The 23,714-nt window shown below is 38.4% G+C and overlaps 1 protein-coding gene across 2 annotated transcripts in view; it reads right to left on the bottom strand.

Moving 5' to 3' along the window:
• angpt1 (angiopoietin 1) overlaps nucleotides 1-23,714 on the bottom strand; it is a 208,506-nt gene that overhangs the window by 57,032 nt on the left and 127,760 nt on the right. For both annotated transcript variants that reach the window (XM_062029975.1, XM_062029976.1), the window contains exon 5: nucleotides 3,091-3,206. In XM_062029975.1, the coding sequence (XP_061885959.1) occupies nucleotides 3,091-3,206 (116 nt within the window). The remainder of the gene's footprint in view (nucleotides 1-3,090; nucleotides 3,207-23,714) is intronic.

Below are 23,714 nucleotides of genomic sequence, written 5' to 3'. Positions count from 1 at the left end.
GAAGGATACATCCAACACTCACAGACAACAACCCCTGGTAACATTTACACTATTAATTATACACATAGCCTACACCCATTCACTTAGGGCAGCATACACACGCCATGTAATCATCAAAGGTTTAAATAAACATTGAAAACCGCAGTTCTGCCTTGGTTGTCGCCTCCTTCCCTTCTCTGTACACAACACTTAAATCACTAACGGAGCAGCATTTTCTCATCCGTGGCTCACTAGTGCAACAACAACGCCGGAAATGTGTCCCGTGAAAAACCGTCCGACCAGAACTCTCTAATAACTAAAGTTTCTTGGGTGAATAATGTAAACTCACTATACCGGTATGTTTTAGCGCTTTCATGGCGAGTTTACTGACAGATAAAAAAGCCTGCCTTTAAATTCTTACTAAAACTATAGTCTTTTCAATGTTTTACTTTCATTTGCATACAACAATAAAATAATAATATATTTGTATTAAAGAAGTATTTATTTCAAGACAAGATATTTTAAATTTATACTTTATTAATCTCAATGTTGGATATTATTATTTATTTGCATGCAATGTGCAATGCCACATCTTTGCTTACAGAAGTAATTTGGTAAATACAGAAGTATTGCCTCCCAGAAAGGTCTTAAGTTAGCTCTTTGAAAAGTATTCCATAACAGTACAATTTATTATTAGCATATATAATTCTCGAATTAATCACAATTCTTATATGTAACGATTTTTTAATCGAATCAAAAAACAAAATAATCAATTTTTAAACTTTTTTATTTTTTAAAAATTTTTTTATTTTGTACTGTCCAGCCACTCAGGAAACTCTTATTGTTGTACAAAACCCAAAACCACTGAAAATTGTGTAAATCGTAAATAAAAACAGAATACAATGATTTGAACGATTTTCAACTTATATTCAATTGAATGAACGTTCGACTTGAAAACGTTATTCTTTTTTGCAAATATTAGCTCATTTGGAATTTGATGCGTGCAACATGTTTAAAATAAACTGGCACAAGTGGCAAAAAAGACTGAGAAAGTTGAGAAATGCTCATCAAACACTTATTTGGAACATCCCACAGGTTAACAGGCTAATTGGGAACAGGTGGGTGCCATGTTTGGGTATAAAAGCAGCTTCCATAAAATGCTCAGTCATTCACAAACAAGGATGGGGCGAGGGTCACCACTTTGTGAACAAATGCGTGAGAAAATTGTCGAACAGTTTAAGAACAACATTTCTCAACGAGCTATTGCAAGGAATTTAGGGATTTCACCATGTACGGTCCGTAATATCATCAAAAGGTTCAGAGAATCTGGAAAAATCACTGCACATAAGCGATGATAATAGGGACCTTCGATCCCTCAGGCGGTACTGCATCAAAAAGCGACATCTGTGTGTAAAGGATATCACCGCATGGGCTCAAGAACACTTCAGAAAACCACTGTCAGTAACTACAGTTGGTCGCTACATCTGTAAGTGCAGGTTAAAACTCTACTATGCAAAGCGAAAGCCATTTATCAACAACACCCAGAAACGCTGCCGGCTTCGCTGGGCCCGAGCTTATCTAAGATTAACTGATGCAAAGTGGAAAAGTGTTCTGTGGTCTGACGAGTCCACATTTCATTAAATATCTTATTTTTGCATTATATTCAATTGAATATAAGTTGAAAAGTATTTGCAAATAATTGTATTCTGTTTTTATTTACAAAATACACAACGTGCCAACTTCACTGGTTTTGGGTTTTGTACTATCGTTTTGTACTATCGTACTATGTACTACGTAAATAGTGAACGACTGTTCACTATTTACAAAGCACAGAAAAGGGAAAGACGTGTTCTTTTCCCACTTAGGGATTGTGGATGATAGGCACAATTCCAAAAAGCTTCTAGGATAACCTTCTAAAGTTCTGACCTCAAGTCTATAGGATGTTTGTGGACCATGTTAGACCGTGCCAGGAAACCAACCAGTTGAAATTAACATTGCCAAATGTGCCGAGAACAATGTTTGCCAGATTTGGCAAGCGCTTAGTCACGGTAAAGCCTGCTAAGAGACAATTACCCAAGTATTTGTGGGGGTGTATGAATACATTTCTGAAAGAGTATGTAGGATTTTGACCCACTTGTAAAGCCACGATGATGTAATGCTTTGCACATTTGATGTGATTCTGAGCAGCTTCAGAAACAATCAAATCTCAGTTGGGTTTGGCCACTTCTTTTTCAAAGCTTCAAGGGTAAATCATGTTTAGAATTAACGTATCGTTGTCCCACTCAAAACTAATCAGTGTCTTCTTATCCTTTATCAACTCCTCAGAGGTGTTCCTCAACAGAGGGTTCAGATCAAAGTGGAGGTCCGGGATGGACACATACCAGGAGACACCTGGCTGTAACGTGGCTCTTAACCTCGGACCTCTGTGTGCGTAAGCTGATAATGCAAGGCTGTGGATCTATCTGTGGTGTTCCTTATTGTTTTGAGTTTGTAGACCCCAGGGTGGAGTAGGGAAGGTCTCTCACCTCAGCAAGCCCGCACAGCTGAACACACATGGACACAGGCTGGGTATAATTAAGGAAGTACCCTTGACACAATCATTTCCAGGAGACCGTCTCACATTCCTCTCCTTCACGCAAACACGACCACTAGTGACCGTTCTGCGATGATTCCAGCAGCGCCAACCCGGAGCTTGACAGATAGAATCCACTTACACCTTCTCTAAACCTCTTCATTTATCAAATTATCACCTTCATTAATCAGCAGTTGGCGGACAGTGGCGAGGTTAAGAACACACCTATCTGCCCGAGTGTCCCCCTCGTGTTCAGCTCCATGTTTGATTCACACCTCACCCCTTCATAAATTCCTCCACTTTCAAAGCTGCCAAGTGTATTCACAGCTTGTACTCATCATTCGCACTCGTCAGTGGCAGATGTCCCGCAGTGGCTCAGTGTCTTTAGCTCACTCGCAACGAGTCAATTTGATCCAAGTCAAAGAAAACATGCCCAGTCCTTTTAAATCAACGAAGAAAGTGCCCAGACAAAGTGATAAAAAGCCCCAACATCTCATATGACAGTGAACTTCTGGCTAGAATATATTGTGGCTTCCCACCCGTTTGTTTTCTTGCTGGTTGATCTGGATGTTGTAGACTCCGTTCTTATGAAAGCCTGCCTGGTAAAGGTCGGCACAGTCGCGGAACTTCTTCTCTTCGTCCAACGGCTTTGGAACTGTGGGTACAAAACATTCAAACATTAAAGTCACCGAAAAAATAATGGAAAAATAAACACATTTTGCAGCATATCGTAGTATTCAATCACTCGGCAGTAGGGATAGGTACCGAATTCCGTACTTTTATTAGGTACCGACTGGAGATGTCCGATAATATCGGCAGGCCGATATTATCGGCCAATAAATGCTTTAAAATGTAATATCGGAAATTATCAGTATCGGTTTAAAAATTATCGGCATCGGTTTCAAAAAGTAAAGTTTATGACTTTTTAAAACGTCACTGTGTACACGGACGTAGGGAGAAGTACAGAGCGCCAATAAACCTTAAAGGCACTTCCTTTGCGTGCCGGCCCAGTCACATAATATATGCGGCTTTTACACCCACACAAGTGAATGCAAGGCATACTTGATCAACAGCCATACAGGTCACACTGAGGGTAGCCGTACTAACAACTTTAACACTGTTACAAATGTGCGCTACACTGTGAATCCACACCAAACAAAAAATGACAAACACATTTCGGGAGAACATCCTTACCGTAACACAACATAAACACATCAGAACAAATACCCAGAACCCCTTGCAGCACTAACTCTTCCGGGACGCTACAATATACACCCCCGCTACCACCAAACCACGCCCCCCAGTGTTTCCCACACATTCATTTATTTGTGGCGGCCCGCCACGAAAGCATTACGTCCGCCACAATTAAATAAATATAAATAAATTAAAAAAAAAAATATGTATATATATATTTTTTGTTATCCTGTCCAGCTTCTCAGGCAAATCATATAGTTGATGTAGATGCCCATATAGACTGTTCAGATTTACTTTACAAAAGAGAAGTGTAGGATACTTCTCTTGTTGCCTTATTTGTATTTGACCACTACTGTTTTCTGTTTATTTGTTACTCACTGTGGCAGGACACCTCTGCCTCTGTTTCACTTTATGTTGCTGGTAAATAATATGGTTATAGTAGTAGGCTAAAGTTAAATTATTTAGTATGCACTAATTAAAGGGGCAGAGCTTTAAGAGACATTTTAGCTTTTATATTTTATAAGATATATTTTTTGTAAGAACTACAATTCATAAATATATTTCAGTGAATAACTTATTGTTCAAATCTGTATATAAATATGTACATAAGGTGTTGTAATTATATTGTAAAATGGATGGACGGATGAATGGATGGATGGACGGACGTTTAAAAAAACCCTGTTATTATTAATTAGTAAGTATACATTTTTTGAGCCTTTTTAGAGAAAATCATATCATTGGAGTAAATTATGCAAATTAATCGATGATGTCATGGTGACCACGCCCATAGCCACGCCCCCACCGCCACAGGTATCTTGGCAGTTTATGGGAAACACTGCCCCCCCAACCCCGCCCACCTCAACCCCGCCCCTCATCTCCCGAATTCGGAGGTCTCAAGGTTGGCAAGTATGCTCTAGTATACTCTGGACTGAAGCTGTGTGCCTTCATTGTTTTTTTAGCTGTTGTTTTGAGGCATGTTTAAAAAAAAATAAAAATAATGCAAGTCAAAGTATAGTATTTCCCATAGTTGTAATGGGTATCAGGATTATCTCAGGGAGAGCATGTCCCAAATTCCAAGCTGCTGTTTTGAGGCATGTTAAAAAAAATAATGCACTTTGTGACTTCTATAATAAATATGGCAGTGCCATGTTGGCACTTTTTTCCATAACTTGAGTTGGAAGTTGTTCTCTTATTTCGGAAAACCTTGTTTTTGATTGATTGATTGAAACTTGTATTAGTAAATTGCACAGTACAGTAAATATTCCGTACAATTGACCACTAAATGGTAACACCCGAATAACTTTTTCAACTTGTTTAAGTCGGGGTCTATATTAATCAATTCATGGTAAAGTTACATTGTTTAATGCATCCAGCGGGGCATCACAACAAAATTAGGCATAATAATGTGTTAATTCCACGACTGTATATATCAGTATTGGTTGATATCGGTATCGGTAATTTTAGAGTTGGACAATATCGGAATATCTGCAAAAAAGCCATTATTGGACATCTCCCAATTCCGTAGGCAATACCGTATACCGGTTCATGTAAAATCAAACAGTACCATATTTTGATGCCTTTTGTTGGGCATACGCATAGTTTGAGTTTGAGTTTGAGTTTATTTCGAACATGCAAGCATACAACATGATACATCACACTTTCTAGTTTCTCTTTTCAACATGTTCGAAAAGGAGTAGGAAGAAGCAGAGCTTATTTAATCCTACCCCTTTTCTTTACATAACAGTTGCTAAAACTTTTTGTTCACTTCCTGTTCACAATTTATTCACAATAAAGTCCATACGTAATCACAATAAAAATAAATAAATAAATAATAGCAAGAATTTAATAATAATAATTGGTGAAGTAAGTCATATTTCATATGATGAGATAAGTAAGATTACTTTAAGAATGAATGAATGGATGGATGAAATAAATTGAGAATGTTTGTCATGGTTCTTCTTCTTTGTACTTTATAAACACTTTAAGTTTGAAGAGTTTCTTGAAGTGGATCATATTAGTACATTGTTTGATTGCTTTGCTTAATCCATTCCATAATTTAATTCCACATACAGATATACTGAATGTCTTAAGTGTTGTACGTGCATACAAATGTTTTAAATTACGTTTTTCTCTAAGATTATATTTGTCCTCTTTTTTTGAGAATAATTGTTGTATATTCTTGGGTAGCAGGTTATAGTTTGCTTTGTGCATCATTTTAGCTGTTTGCAAATTCACTATGTCGTGGAATTTCAGTATTTTTGATTCAATAAATAAAGGGTTTGTATGTTCTCTATATCCAACATTATGTATTATTCTAACTGATCTTTTTTGTAGCACCGTTAGTGAATGAAGTGTACTTTTGTAATTATTTCCCCATATTTCTACACAGTAGCTCAGATATGGTAACACTAGCGAGCAGTAGAGAATATGAAGGGATTTTTGGTCTAGAACATGTTTTGCTTTATTCATTATTGACGTGTTTCTTGCAACTTTATGTTGTATATTTTTTACGTGAGATTTCCAGTTCAATTTATCATCAATCATTATACCTAGAAATTTGGTTTCATTTACTCTTTCAATTTCTATTCCGTCTATTTGTATTTGTGTTTGACTTTCTCTTCTAGTGTTACCAAATAGCATTATTTTAGTTTTACTAAGATTCAACGATAGTCTGTTTTTGTCAAACCATCTTTTTAATTTGTTAATTTCTTCTGTTATTATTTGTATTATCTCCTGTGTGTTCTCTCCTGAACAAAACGCTGTTGTATCATCCGCAAATAATACTAACTTTAAATCTTTTGTAACTTTACAAATGTCATTTATATAGAGGTTGAATAATTTAGGTCCTAGTATTGATCCCTGAGGTACACCACAGGATATATTTAGCGTTGTAGATGTGTGTTCGCCTAGCTTCACGTATTGTTTCCTGTTCGTTAGATAACTTGTTATCCAGTTTAAGACTAACCCTCCGATGCCATATCGTTCTAGTTTTTTGATTAAAATACTGTGATTAATTGTGTCAAATGCTTTAGTTAAATCCATAAAAACCGCTGCCGCACATTTTTTACTATCTATTGCATTGGTAATTTCTTCTGTAATTTCAATTAAAGCCATTGGAGTTGAAACATTAGCTCTGTATCCATATTGGTTCTCTTCGAGTATTCTATTTTTATTTATGAAACTTTCTAATCTGTTATTGAACAGTTTTTCAATGATTTTAGAAAATTGTGGAAGTAGAGAAACAGGTCTATAATTTGTAAATTGATGTTTGTCTCCAGTCTCATAAATTGGTGCAACTTTAGCTATTTTCATTTTGTTTGGAAATGTTCTTGTTTGAAATGATAGGTTACTGATATACATTAATGGTCCTGAGATCTCTTCAATAACCTTTTTTATCGTTTCCATATCAATTCCATTACAATCAGTTGAAGTCTTAGATTTACATTTTTTCACGATTGTAACTATTTCCTCCTGTGTCACATTACTGAGGAACATGGAGTTGGGATTTCGCTCTATGGTATCATTATAGTCCTCGATTGAAACTGGGTCTGGGATCCTTTCTTCCAATTTTGGTCCAATATTTACAAAATAATTATTGAAGCTTTCAACTACTTCCTTTATGTTGTCATTTTTTTTATTTCCGTCTAAGAAGTATTGAGGGTAGTCCCTCTTAGTTCCATTTTTAATAATGCTATTGGGGATGCCCCATGTTGCTCTCATATTATTTTTGTTCCTGTCCAATAATTCACTGTAATATTCTTTTCTACATGATCGTAGTATGTCTGTTAACTTGTTTTTATACTTTTTGGACTTAATTTCTGCCTCTATACTTCTTTGTGCTATACATTTTCTATATAGTGTATTCTTCTTACAAGCATTTTTTAATCATTTTGTCATCCATGGTTGATTATTCTTTCTCTGCTTATTACTGAGTTGTCCATGTAAGTAGCCTTGATCCATTCTTCAAATGTTTCTATACTTGACTTAGGTGATCTATATATCCAACTGATGAATATGTTTTTGCTTTTTTCCTGACATATTTTAATGGTTATACATTCTAAGATATTATCTATAGCAAATGACATGTTTTTTACCACTTTGTAGTTCAGGTTCTTCATCATGTACACAGCTACTCCTCCTCCATTTTTGTTGGTTCTGTTGATGTAGTTTAGTTCATATCCTTCCAGATCAAAATATATTCCTTTTTTATCATCAATCCATGTTTCTGTGACAGCAATCACTTTGAAGGGTTCGTTGATGTGTTCCAAAAAGTTCTTAATGTTGTTGTAATTTGCATACAAGCTTCTGCTATTAAAATGAATAATTGACAATTTGTTATCACATGCAATGTTGCTATTATATTGATCATCTGTATAATAAAAACAACTATTACTGATGTGGGAGAAAACATTTGTATCTGGATCTATATCATTTTCCAAATCCTGGTTTTTGTGATCTTTGTTGCAGAAATTTTTTAGTTCCATATTTTCTTGTTCAACAATCTTTGATGTTGTTTCAATAATCTCTATAAGTGTAGGTGGATGCAATCCTGAATCTAGGTCCTCTTGTTTAGCCGTCCCTTGGAACATAGTAGTGTCAATGCTGAATTTAGGTGCTTGTTTTCTGTCAGAGTCCATTATCATCGTTGTTGTGGTAGCTGTGTAAACTTTAAAAATTGTCCAGGTCCTTGATGTCATGGACAACAATTACTCTTGCTTCTGGACTTCCATTCAGCTTGATGTAGATTTTACAGTTGGCGCTCCAAGTTCCCTGGATTTTTCCCTGCTTTCTCAAGTCGCGTGCTTTCTTGGCGATTCCAGCATTACGTTTTGTGAGATGCTCATTCATGTACACATTTGTTCCCTTCAGCTTCTTTCCCTGTCTCAGCAATGCCATTTTAGATGTTCTGTTTACGAGTTTCACGAGCACGACTGGAGTGGCGTTGTTGTTTCTTCCGTTCAGTGGGATGCATGTTTCGATGGTATTAATGTCAATTTAAATTTCTTTTGATTGCAGAAAGTTGACCACTTGCTGTTCTGCTGAGACCATATCCATTTCATCTGGTTCACCTTCATTATTCACAGCTTTCGCATAGGATCTTGGTTTAATTCGGTGCCCTGTCACGATGATATCATTCATTTGTTTATCCTGATCCATTTCATCTATGATATTCCTCAGCATGTTGTTGTCTTCTTGAAGGATCTTCATTTGTTTGCTAATTTCAGTGGCTTCTTTATTTCTGGACTTGTTCTCTTTTTTCATTTCTTTCAAATCCTCTTTCCATCCATCCATCATTTCTTCCCATTTTTCTATCATTTCTTCTTTAAATTCCTGGAATTGTTTTTGTAATATCCCTTCTTGATTCCCATTATGTCCTGTGCCCAGCTTCAAATCAGTCTTTCCAGTCAATCCTTTAACTTTTGGCATTGCGGCAGTCGCTGACATCAGTGCCTCTTATGTCTCAACGGCAGTTACTTCTTTAGCAACTTGCGGCACTTTTAACTTGTTTTTTCAACAATTTCGTACCTTGCGCCGTTCAGAGATCAATTTGAGGTGTCAGCCTGTCAACTTATATCACTCTGCGACGTCGGGATCACTTTAAAACAGCTGTAAACTCGCCGTAGCTTTTGGTTGCTAGGCAACCGCTTTGAACTGCGGGAGGCGCTGTTGGCTTGAGGCTAACGGCTCTTCCAACTCGCCTTATTTCAGCGTATCAGTGCCTTTCAACTACCAAAATCAGATCGAAGATGCCAGGGTACTCTCCTGTGGCTGTGATCGCAAATCAGTGGTCAAAATCTTCAGACTTAACAAAAACTCCGGTAGCAGAAGCGGAGCCTTTTTTCTTTGACAGGAAGTGGACTGTCTCTAGGTAATTTTGCAATTTTCTATACATATAAAGCAAGCATGCCTGATGAAAGCTCTTAAAAATAAGGCCACATTTTTGAAAATGTGCTAACTTAATACTAATTTACATTGAATATGCCTGAATAAAGCTGATATAGGCTCCAGCACCCCCCGTGACCTCAAAAGGGACAAGCGGTCGAAAATTGATGGATGGATGTCACATACATGCTACTGATTAGCATTAGCAATTTTAGGGGCGATTTTAACGTGTTGGTAAAAAAAACTACAACTAAGATGCATCTTATAATCAAACTGCTGGTGTGTAATAATTACAATACTTACAGTGTAAACATGGGTTTAACTTCATGGCAAAGACTACTTCCTGACTATTGCAACACACCATCTCTATACATCCAATGTCTTGAATTGCAACTGCATGCAAAGTCTAACATACAACACTTGCGAACAAGACTCACAAGTGTAAGAAAACAAGATATAACAAATGGACAGCAGAGTTATTATTATCAGCTAACTGTTAGATGTTGAATAACAAAACATGAGATTTTGTATTTAAACAATTAAGATTTATTGACACATCAAAATGTAAAAAAAAAAAAAAAGTTGCGAAAATTGGTACCGTTGATAAATTCCCAGGTACTGGTATTGGTTCTCCCTACACAACAGTGCTAATAAAAAAACAAAAATGGTGATAGCTAAAATTACATTGTTTATTAAAGGCCTACTGAAATGATTTTTTTATTTAAACGGGAATAGCAGATCCATTCTATGTGTCATACTTGATCATTTCGCGATATTGCCATATTTTTGCTGAAAGGATTTAGTAGAGAAAATCGACGATAAAGTTCGCAACTTTTGCTCGCTGATAAAAAAAAAGCCTTGCCTGTACCGGAAGTAGCGTGACGTCACAGGAGCTAGGATTCCTCACAATTCTCCGTTGTTTACAATGGAGCGAGAGAGATTCGGACCGAGAAAGTGATGATTACCCCATTAATTTGAGCGAGGATGAAAGATTCGTAGATGAGGAACGTTACAGTGAATGACTTGAGAAGCAGCGATGGACGTATCTTTTTTCGCTCTGACCGTAACTTAGGTACAAGCTGGCTCATTGGATTCCACACTCTCCTTTTTCTATTGTAGATCACAGATTTGTATTTTAAACCACCTTGGATACTATATCCTCTTGAAAATGAGAGTCGAGAACACGAAATGGACATTCAGTGCCTTTTATCTCCACGACAATACATCGGCGAAATGCTTTAGCTACGAGCTAACGTGATAGCATCTTGCTTTAACTGCATATAGAAACAAAAGAAATAAACCCCTGACTGGAAGGATATATAGAAAATCAACAATACTATTAAACCATGGACATGTAAATACACGGTTAATGCTTTCCAGGCTGGCGAAGGTTAACAATGCTGTGCTAACGACGCCATTGAAGCTAACTTAGCAACCGGACTGCACAGAGCTATGCTAAAAACATTAGCTCTCCACCTACGTCAGCCAGCCCTCATTTGCTCATCAACACCCGTGCTCACCTGCGTTCCAGCGATCGGCAGAAGGACGAAGGACTTCACCCGATGCGTTTGGCGGCCCGTAGACGTAGGAAGTCAAGGTGAGGTCGGCGGCTAGCGCGGCTAGCGCTCCAACAAAGTCCTCCTGGTTGTGTTGCTGTAGTCCGCTGCTAATACACTGATCCCACCTACAACTGTCTTCTTTGCAGCCTTCATTGTTCATTAAAAAAATTGCAAAAGATGTCCAGAATACTGTGGAATTATGAAATGAAAACAGAGCTTTTTGTATAGGATTCTACGGGGTACCATAACTTTCGTTACTCGGACTTCGTCACGCGCATACGTCATCATACCGCGATGTTTCAGCCGGATATTTCCCGGGAAGTTTTAAATGTCACTTTATAAGTTAACCCGGCCGTATTGGCATGTGTTGCAATGTTAAGATTTCATCATTGATATATAAACTATCAGACTGCGTGGTCGGTAGTAGTGGCTTTCAGTAGGCCTTTAAAAGGGGTTTTAAATACAGTGGTTACAACTCAGATTCTGGGAAGGATTTTACTTTTCTTTTTTCAGAATCAGACACTTCTGTTTCAACTCATGACCAGCCTCACTTTGTTTTCATCAATATCAGAAAATCATCCCGATGTTTTGCTTCTCTAGGATCCAAAGAACTTTGAACACACTAGATCAGTGGTTCTTAACCTTGTTGGAGGTACCGAACCCCACCAGTTTCATATGCGCATTCACCGAACCCTTCTTTAGGGAAAAATAAAATGTTGTTTTTTTTCAAATTCAAGACAAAGTTATATGTTTTTGGTAACACTTTAGTATGGGGAGCATATTCTAAGTAACAAAGACTTAATTTAGAGTTATTTGGTTAGGGATAGAGTTAGAGGGTTAGGGCCAGGGTTAGAGGGTTAGGGTTATAATAAGGCCATGCCGAATAAGACATTAATAAGTACTTAACAATGACTAGTTAAGAGCCAATATGTTACTAATTTGCATGTTAATAAGCAAGTAATTAATGGTGAATATGTTCCCCATACTAAAGTGTTACCATGTTTTTTTACTGGTGCACAAAATGAACCGTGCATGAATATCACCGTGTTCAAAGAACAAAACCAACACAGTGCATAAACTCACAACAAATTACACACCTGCAAATCAGTCTGACTTCTGCTGTTGTCGTATCCGTAATATGCCGATAGGGAGAAGTTTTTATTTACACAATGAGTCGGGTGTGTCTTGACCTCCGCCGAACCCCTGAGCCCAACTCACCGAACCCCTAGGGTTCGATCGAACCCAGGTTAAGAACCACTGCACTAGATGGCACACAATTTAGTACACACGGTAGCATATTTAGCTTAATGAGTACCAAGTACCGGATAAAACAAAATAAAGTATCAGCATACACACATATATAGGTAAATAAATAAATAAATATAATCAGATTCTCAATAGTATTGTAGTTAAGGTAGGGCACACACTTTGTGTGTGCTCTTGTGAGGTATGGCAGAAATAGCTGAGAGCCATGACTGTAGTGTAGGACTGCAGGATTTAACTTTAACAAACCATGATGACATCTCATTAACATGTCAGGCTAATTACAAGCACATAGGTTTGATTAATTCAATGTATTTTTACAATTGAGAATATTTTGGATGTGATACATTTTTTATATATGTTTTTATTTTACTTTTATTAATCAATCCAACAAAATAATACACAATAATACCATAATAATACAATTACAATTCCATAACCAAACCAGCAACATTCAGAATAACAATCAACCGAGTAATTGAGAGGACACACAAAGTAGTCAAACAAAAATGACTAATATCAACAACAGTATCAATATTTATAAGAATTCCAACATAGCAGTAATTAGAAATCCCTCATTGCCATTATCATCACAGCCATTTATTTATAAAAATCAACCAGTTTCTCTCACATTACAGTATTGCATTGTTCCTTGCCACCTCTATCTTGAAAGTCAGTTCCTCAATTTTCTCAAGCATAAACTGAAACAATAAAAATACATTTCCCAAGAGCTGGAGCCTTTAAAGGCTGTGTACATGTTCTGATGTCTTCAAATGTCACAGTTTACCAAGATTACCAACACCCATGCATTCTCCCAACTGCCATTATCTCTAACCTTCATAGACCTTGTGGTTGCCTGGTCCTTCAAAGAAAACCTATCCGTCTTCTCCTAATCTAATCTCCCTAAAGTCTTTTCTCTGTTCTTGTCCCATTTTTGGTCCAGCAAAATTGCTGGCCTTCAACGTTATCCGAAAGGCTGACGGCAGTTCAACCACAGCATCTAACAGTTTCTTGTGAGAATGAATGCTTTGTTATAAACTCTGTGGTGTGGCTTTGTACCAATTACTGCCTCTCTTGTATTTCATCACAAGTGACAGTTCTGTATACACATCACTATCAGTCACTAATTTGCTACTTAAATATTTAAATAACCAATAAAATGTGACTGGCACATATCTCATAGAACTCTTGTGATAGATGTCTTGGCAAGATTACGTGACCAGAAAAAACTGTCTAAACAAACAATACAATTATGTTGTAGAAGTCTACTACATTGATTGGATTTTGATACGTAGCTACTAGGAATAGAGACCAAATTTGGTACTTTATCGGTACTGACTGAATTCACTGGTAGTACGAGATACCGGTCTACGTAAAAAATAAACGATACAAATGTTCTATACCTTTTTGTTACATGTGACCTCACTTCTGGTTGCAGACTTGGCACTGCCTCAAGAACTTGGCAAGCAAACTCAGACTGCCTCTTGGTAATGTTGCAATTGTCCATGCCAACAAAGCAAGTATGCCAAATAGAAAACCCAAAACAAGTGAAGTTGGCACCTTGTGTAATTCATAATAAAATCCGAATACAATGATTTGCAAATTATTTTCAACTTATATTCAATTGAATAGACGGCAAAGACAAGATATTTAATGTTCGAACTGAGAACCTCCCTTGGTGCTCTAGGTGCATCTGTTAAAAGCAGCCTCAGAAACCTTGGGATTGTGTTTGATCAGTTAATGTCTTTAGAGGGTCACTTCCATCAACTGACCAAAAACTGTTTTTATCACATCAGAAATATTTCTAAAATGAGAAATTTGATGTCAAAATTGGATCTCGAAATGATCATTCACACGTTCATTTCATCTCACATTGACTATTGCAATTACTATTCACTCTTTTCAACAAGTCAACGCTAAAGAGACTTGAGACGGTAGAAATGCAGCTGCCAGACTTTTGACCGGTGCACCCAGAACAGCCCATATCACCCCCATTTCATCCAGTCTTCATTAGCTTCCAGTCAAATTCCGCATTGAGTTTAAGATTTTAGTCCTGACTTTCCGTGCGTTGCATGGTGGGGCCCCTCAGTACATCACTGACTTGTTATGCCCCTACTCTTCAGGGCCGGTGCACCCAGAACAGCCCATATCACCCCCATTTCATCCAGTCTTCATTAGTTTCCAGTCAAATTCAGCATTGAGTTTAAGTTTTTAGTCCTGACTTTCCGTGCGTTGCATGGTGGGGCCCCTCAGTACATCACTGACTTGTTATGCCCCTACTCTTCAGGGCGCAGCCTACGGTCTTCAGGCCAGGGTCTTCTAAAGATCCCCAAAACTAATTTTAAAACCCGTGGAGACCTGGCATTCCAGGCTATAGCTCCCAGACTCTGGAACAACTTGCACCAGTCCCTCCATGATCTTGACTGTGTTGACACTTTTAAGAACAATTTGAAAACTTCTCTTTTGAATAAACCTTTTAGTTAATTCAACTTTTAACTGTCATTTTTAATCCACTTTGTATTCCTATTATGATGTTGCCCCTGTTGTTTTAATTGAATTGTTTTACTTCACCTATGTTTTGTACAGCGCTTTGTGATTTTATCTGTAAAAAACGCTTCATAAATAAAATTTTCTTACTTACTTACTAGATTGCAAACACTGATTTTTAGAAGAAAAGAAAAGCACATTCTGTGAAGACCGGGTCGCATGATGATGCAGGGGTTCGTTCTCCCAGGATGCAGATGGACTTCGGACATAGCGTGCAGGTAGGAAATTATTTATTTTAGAAATAAGTCAGACGCGAACAAACAAAAATGTGCTCATAGCATGGAAAGCAAAAACCAAAAGAGCCTAGCGTGGAAGCTAGCAGGAATCAAAACTGTCGTCGACTGTTGCATAACGCAAATTAGGAAGCCAGGCCGACTGACCGGCAAAGGCAGGCTTAAATAATGCTTCTGATTAGTGCTCCGGAAACAGGTGAGCGTCCCGAACACCAATCAGAGACAGGTGGAAATAATAAGCACCCATGGTAACTAAAAACAAACTCAAGGGTGCACAAAAACAGGAACTGAAGGAGTCCAAAAACCAAACAGAACATGATCCGTGCAGCGGATCATAACACATTCAACTTAATGGCAAATACTTCTGACAACAGAACCGCGACCAAGGACAAACTGAAATGAATGCATATTTGTAAAACCAGCCTCAAATGTAAGCAAACAAAATCTAGAAATTGAATAGCACAGTAATCATCGGCTCAGTGTTAATTGTTGACTAAAAAACGACAGTTTATCAACAAATGCACATTAATTACCACATGAACATGCACACAAAATTACTAAAATTAGTACTGTAGAGTATCGATATTGATTTCTAGGCACCGGGAATTTGTACTGTATTAGTTCAAACATTAAAGGTACCCCTACCCCGTTGCAATGTTTTTTTAAAGAGTCATGATATATCTTAATTACCGTATTTTCCGGACCATAGGGTGCACCGGATTGTAAGGTGCCCTGCCGTTGAGCGGGTTTATTCAGGTCTATTTTCATACAAAAGGCGCACCGGATTATAGGGCACATTAAAAGGGGTCATATTATTATTATTTTTTTCTAAATTGAAAACACTTCCTTGTGGTCTACATAACATGTAATCGTGGTTCTTTGGTCAAAATGTTGCATAGATTATGTTTTACAGATCATCTTCAAGCTGCTTTTTGACAGAAAAGTTGCTTTTGCATAATATTGTGAAACAAAACGCCAGCTAATATGTCTTACCTTATACAAACACCATAAAAATACTCGTATGTTGAAACACAGTACAATCCATCAAGCGGTGTGGATTCATAGCTTACCAAAGTCGTACTGAAACATTTTGATAGATTTTTGAGCGCCGTGCATAATGTTCTATATTTTCGATGCAACATATACAATTTTGGAGTTTACATGTAGAATAATATCATAATATGACCCCTTCAACATGTTTGAAACTGTAACGGATATTTGGAATGTAAGGTAAAAATGATTAATATTTAAAATAATACTTTACAAAGCGTAGCCTGAATATTTAGGTATAAACTCATTACTAGAGTCATATTGCAGTCTACACATATCTCTTATGTGTGACTGCCATCTACTGGTCACACTTATCATTTCACTATGTACCAAATAAAATAGCTTCAAGGTCGGTAAGCACAACCAAAAATATTCCGTACATTAGGCGCAACGGGCTATAAGGCGCACTGTTGAGTTTCGAGAAAATGAAAGGATTTTAAGTGCGCCTTATAGTCTGAAAATTGCGGTAATTGTGCGATTTTGTTACATTAACATTAAACAAATATTTTAAAAAAGGACAGGCAGTAATGGGGAGTGTTATAGTTTTCCTTAATGTCTCCTCAATATCTATGAGGTAGGTTGGTGCCCTGCCAAATTGTCCATATAAAACATAGAAGAAAGATGAAATAACACTTAAAGGCCTACTGAAACCCACTACTACCGACCACGCAGTCTGATAGTTTATATATCAATGATGAAATCTTAACATTGCAACACATGCCAATACGGCCGGGTTAACTTATAAAGTGCAATTTTAAATTTCCCGCGAAACTTCCGGTTGAAAACGTCTAGGTATGATGACGTATGCGCGTGACGGCAATGGTTGAAACGGAAGTATTCGGACACATTGTATCACAATACAAACAGCTCTGTTTTCATCGCAAAATTCCACAGTATTCTGGACATCTGTGTTGGTGAATCTTTTGCAATTTGTTTAATGAACAATGAAGACTGCAAAGAAGAAAGTTAAAGTTAAAGTTAAAGTACCAATGATTGTCACACACACACTAGGTGTGGTGAAATTTGTCCTCTGCATTTGACCCATCCCCTTGATCACCCCATGGGAGGTGAGGGGAGCAGTGGGCAGCAGCTTGGCCGCGCCCGGGAAGTTGTAGGTGGGATCGTTGTATTAGCGGCTGGCTGCAGCAACACAACCAGGAGGACTTTGAGTTGGATAGCAGACGCGCTATCCGACGCTAGCCGCCGACCGCATCAATGATCGGGTGAAGTCCTTCGTCGTGCCGTCGATCGCTGGAACGCAGGTGAGCACGGGTGTTGATAAGCAGATGAGGGCTGGTGTAGGTGGATAGCTAATGATTTTAGCATAGATCTGTCGAGGTCCCGTAGCTAAGTTAGCTTCAATGGCGTCGTTAGCAACAGCATTGCTAGGCTTCGTCCGGCAGTACAGTATTAACCGTGTAGTTACAAGTCCAGAGTTTGGTAGTATTGTTGTTCTTCTGTCTATCCTTCCAGTCAGGGGATTATTTATTTTGTTTCTATCTGCATTTAAGCACGATGCTATCACGTTAGCTCCGTAGCTAAAGTGCTTCACCGATGTATTGTCGTGGTGATAAAAGTCACTGTGAATGTCCATTTCGCATTCTCGACTCTCATTTTCAAGAGGATATAATATCCGAGGTGGTTTAAAATACAAATCCGTGATCCACAATAGAAAAAGGAGAAAGTGTGGAATCCAATGAGCCAGCTTGTACCTAAGTTACGGTCAGAGCGAAAAAAGATATGTCATGCACTGCACTCTAGTCTTCACTTCACTCTCACGTTCCTCATTCACTAATCTTTCATCCTCGCTCAAATTAATGGGGTAATCGTCGCTTTCTCGGTCCGAATCGCTCTCGCTGCTGGTGTAAACAATGGGGAAATGTGAGGAGCCTTTCAACCTGTGACGTCACGCTACTTCCGGTACAAGCAAAGCTTTTTTTATCAGCGACCAAAAGTTGGAACTTTATCGTCAATGTTCTGTACTAAATCCTTTCAGCAAAAATATGGCAATATCGCGAAATGATCAAGTATGACACATAGAATGAATCTGCTATCCCCGTTTAAATAAGAAAATGTCATTTCAGTAGGCCTTTCAGTTTATGGAATGTTCTTCTTTTTTTGTTCTGTTTTCATGCCAAATTAAAGTTCGGAATGACTGACTTTTACGGCACGACTTTTTGTTTACCTGTGATTTACCCTCATTTCCTGGTCGGTGAACCAGAAGGCCGGAGACGGACGGCAAAGTCTCGCAGCGAGTATCCCGTAACTTCCCGATAAAATCTCGAGGTCAACTAGCTTATTAGCAGAAGAATAGGGGTCCAGGGTCTGCGTCCCTCAGCTCTTTCTTCCAAGTCTGACAGACCAGCTGCATCCATTTCCATCTGCAGATAATTATGGCAGCACTATTTTGAGACCAAGCATCAGGCGATGGACAAAATACTACAAGCTATAAATTTCAAGTTCCTGTTATAACAAGTGCTTTGTATTTACTTTCCGAGCCTTGTTATAGCGATGGAAATTTCTCGTGTACCTTTTTTCTCCTCCCACTTAGCGGGTTCGTGTCAGTTTTCACCCCATTGTTTTTATTGTTATAATTGAGGAGTCAAAGAAGATGTCTTTAGAAAAGTGAAATGCGTCAGCGATCCTTTGCTTATGCTTTGATCCACGTCTGCACAAAGGACCCCTCCTTTGGAAGTAGGTCATTTATTTGGGTCTACTACAGTATTTGGTCGTTTTGAAAAAGTATTGAGTGTCGGTGACAAAACCCTCCTGCTGTGACAGGTCGACACTGCGGGGCCCTTGCACCCCAGACTCTAATACAACAAAGGATAGGCCTGTCGGGCAGTAATTTACCCCAAGCAGGCAGACAGCGGGGCACTTTGAAGGAGCCTGGGAGGTTAATGCCGGCGGAGGGCTTTTTTGGCCTCAAATTAGTGTTGACGATTATTTCACAATCACAATTGCGGGTTCCCAAAGTGAAAGAAAAACCGCTCGGGGACTCAAAGTGCCGCTATGAGACTGGTCCTTTTGTACCGCTCGCTGCCCAGATCTCCAAATATTATTTATGTCCCAATATTTGTTTGCAGTAAAATATTTAGTGGTTCTGCTGGGACTCTTATTCATCAGGGGGTTCATGTGAAAAGACCAATAGGCCCTGGGTGTTTGCATAAATCAGAGCCCAGGCCAAATGAGCCCGAGTCCTGGAACCGAGGAGTGAAAATTGGAGCTGAATGGACCACTATAGACATCACTGCTCCCATGTGAGCGTAATCAGTCTTTAAGTACAGATGAGCATGATTCAGGACGTGACCCAGTCAAATTCTTTCAAGCACGTTTTGAGGGATGAAAAGCACGATAAGTGCTATTCCATTGGATTTTTTTGTAAAACAAAAAAAACACGATTGCATTACTCTCAACATTACATAAAACATTACCGCGTAGCAACACTAAGACAGTGTTACCGTAAATCAGTGCTATCCATTATTCTCCACCCTTACATATGGAATAATTACTCTTGAAAGCTATTGCTGTCAAACCAGTAAAATATTAAGTTGAGATTATTCTCATTTTGTCCATAGTTCACTAATAATTAATCGCAGATAGATAAACGTTTTTCATAATAGGTACGCATTATTAAGCATTTGTCACATTCTGGTCGCGATGGGTGTTGTGATCCCAGGAGACGGAAGGACAGGCAGGATGCAACGTGCAGGTTAGAATTTTAATCCTTGGACTAAGCAAAAACACAAAAGATAGCATACGGCGGAGAATCTGCACGAGAAGATATCCGGTGATAAACTCAAGAGTCTCAGTGTAGAACAAAACCGAAAAATAACGTATTAGCGTGAGGATGTCCAAAAAGGCGAACAATGGAATCCCGCACGGACTGGCAGGGTGAGTACCGTATTTTTCGGACTATAAGTCGCAGTTTTTTTCATAGTTTGGCCGGGCTCCAGTGCGACTTATCTATGTTTTTTTCCTTCTGTATTATGCATTTTTGGCAGGTGTGACTTATACTCCGAAAAATACGGTATATCACGGTTATTTAGCGGGGCGTGATTGGTGGCGGCAACAGGTGGGGACACTAATCAATAAACATACCTTTGTGGTCCGTGTACCTTCCGTTCATTTCTATTTCGAATTCTTAAATGCAAATCAAAAAACACATTTCGGGCCATTTTTTTCAATTTTCATTTCTGAAACAAAAGTTGGACAACTATTTAATGGCACTTTTTAAAAATGACAATAGGACTCCTGCTGGACAAAGATGTTACCGTTATGCTAAAAACACGCTAAAAGCAAAGGGAAAGCTAAAATGATCGGTGTACCTTCCGTTCAATCTCGTTCCAATTCTGAAACGCAAATCAAAATACAAAATTAGGGCCTTTTTCGATTTTTATTATATATGGCAGATTTTAAAACAAACAAAAAAGGGTTGATTTTTATTCAAATATTGCCATAAAATTGGATTTTGTGCGGTTTTTCTTTAATGGATTTTTTTTTTTCCAAATAAACACAAAAATCGAATAATGTTCATCCAAAATGCAAAAATGAGTGTTTATGTGTGATGACAAATTGAACTGAAAGCAGTATTTTAGCTTTTCCTTTGCGTTTAGCATGTTTTAGCATAACGGTAACATCTTTGATCAGCAGGAGTTCTATTGTCGTTTTGAAAAAGTGTCATTAAATAGTTGTCCAACTTTTGTTTCAGAAATAAAAATAGAAAAAATTAATTGATTGATTTTAATTTGCATTTAAGAAAATTGGAAATAGAATGAACGGAATGTACACGAGTCCGTGTACCCAAAGCCACGCTGTTGTAACACGTGCAGAATGTGACTTGGCATTGTCTTGCTGAAATAAGCAGGGGCGTCCATTAAAAGACGTTGATTGGACGGCAACATGTGTTGCTCCGAAACCTGTATGTACCTTTCAGCATTAACGGTGCCTTCACACATGTGTAAGTTACCCATGCCTTGGGCACTAATAAACCCCCATACCGTCACAGATGCTGGCTTTTGAACTTTGCGCCTGTTAACAGTCCGGATGGTTATTTTTCTCTTTGGTCCGGAAGCCACAAAGTCCACAGTTTCCAAAAACAATTTGAAATGTGGACTCATCAGACCACAGAATACTTTTCCATTTTGCATAAGTCCATCTTAGATGAGCTCGGGCCCAGCAAAGCCGGCGGCATTTCTGGGTGTTGTTGATAAATCAAATCAAATCAACTTTATTTATAAAGCACATTTAAAATTTACCACAGGGGTAGCCAAAGTGCTGTACAATGGGCAGGTTAAAAGATAATACGAGAACCGATTTACCTACTCAGTGGCCTAGTGGTTAGAGTGTCCACCCTGAGATCGGTAGGTTGTGAGTTCAAACCCCGGCCGGGTCATACCAAAGACTATAAAAATGGGACCCATTACCTCCCTGCTTGGCACTCAGCATCAAGGGTTGGAATTGGGGGTTAAATCACCAAAAATGATTCCCGGGCGCGGCTACGCTGCTGTCCACTGCTCCCATCACCTCCCAGGGGGTGATCAAGGGGATGGGTCAAATGCAGAGGACAAATTTCACCACACCTAGTGTGTGTGTGACAATCATTGGTACTTTAACTTTAACTTTAACTCACACATTTGTTGACAAAGTGGTGACCCTCGCCCCATCCCTGTTTGTGAATGACTGAGCATTTCATGGAAGCTGCTTTTAAACCCAATCATAGCACCCACCCGTTCCCACCTGTGGGATGTTCCAAATAGGTGTTTGATGAGCATTCCTCAACTTTCTCAGTCTTTTTGACACTTGTGCCAGCTTTTTTAAAACATGTTGCAGGCCTCAAATTCGAAATTAGCTTTAATATTTGCAAAAAATAACAACGTTTACCAGTTCGAACGTTTAGTATATTGTCTTTGCAGTCTATTCATTTGAAAATAGGTTGAAAAGGATTTGCAAATCATTGTATTCTGTTTTTATTTACGATTTACACAACTTCACTGGTTTTGGGTTTTGTACAAACCTCTGTCTTAGTTGCTAGCACCAGCATTCTGCATGCATTCTAATAGGTTGAAAAGGTAGCCTGTTGATTAGTTTGAGCACTGCTGCCACCTAGCGGGAACCCTTGTTTATTGTTTAAACATGACTAAAAACACTAATACTGAAGGTCTGTCACGCCTCGTGACACCTCACCGCGCCTTCCCTAGTTCTTGAGAAGTACTGTTATATAGAAAGTAATGAGATGATTCGATTGGAAATATCTGCAATTTGACAGTGTATATGCACTTTAAAGCTCTGTAACTATGCACGGTCGTCTTGAATAGACCTGGAACATACAATGGTTGGTTCATCGCAGAGGACTGTTCTTAACCAGCTGTTTGACCGATTAAATGACCAATCCTTCTGGCACCAGTTGGACTTGACTTTTGAACATACAGTTTTAAAGTTTTGTCAGGAAATACAAAGTATTAGGCTTGTGTGATGTAATTGCATACTAAATATTCCATTTTAGGTCTTAGCATAAAAAGCCTAATTTCCGTCGAACAAAGAAGCAGTAAAAATGATGAATAACGCTAATTCAATGAGATAACAATAAACTGTAAAACAAATAAATTATTTAGCTTGCTAAAAAAAGTTTTTGAAGAGTGTTCCAAAGCTGTGGTCAATTACTTTTAATGGCAGTGTGCGGCTCATTGCACTCTAATGAGCTCTGGGTAATGAATACACTGTTCAAACAAATTGCTTCATCTCGCCACATCAAAAATATCTGTTTGCACTGCAATATTGGAAGACGCATATGGAAAAGTTGTCCATGGGCGATTGCCGGGGGGGGGAAAAGTTTATAAGTGTTGAGAAAAATGAAATGGCTAGCCCGAGACATGAGTCAGCATGTTATTAGGAAAATGAGCCCGCATTACGTTCGATTTTTACGTCGATGACCATTTCATGTCAATATATTTAATATATAAAGCTGATAAATCGTATGTGAGTTGCCAAGGCATGATTACTTAACGTGCTCGTTGCTAAAGACAGGATTTACGAACTGCAACCACGCTGTGCTAGAACAGTCTCTGCAGCGACCACTTGCCAAGGAGAGTAAAAAAAAGGACGTTTTTAATCACAGCTGATAAACCATTTTATCTAGTGGTTTATCAGCTGTGATTAAAAACGTCACTCTATCTAGTGGTTTATCAGCTGTGATTAAAAACGTCATTTTTTTTACACTCCTTGCCAAGTGGTCGCTGCAGAGACTGTTCTAGCACAGCGTTGTTGCAGTTTGTAAATCCTGTCTTTAGCAACGAGCACATTAAGTAATCATGCCTTGGCAACTCACATACGATTTATCAGCTTTATTGTTTAAAGGGACTGTTATTTAAACTAGTTTTGGTAATATTGCAGGCTTACGGTTTTGGTGCGTCATTGGTCGCTGACGTACATCGA

Source organism: Entelurus aequoreus, linkage group LG20 (genome assembly GCF_033978785.1).
Source record: "Entelurus aequoreus isolate RoL-2023_Sb linkage group LG20, RoL_Eaeq_v1.1, whole genome shotgun sequence".
Classification (NCBI taxonomy): Eukaryota; Metazoa; Chordata; class Actinopteri; order Syngnathiformes; family Syngnathidae; genus Entelurus; species Entelurus aequoreus.
This window is presented reverse-complemented; position numbering and strand designations above follow the sequence as displayed.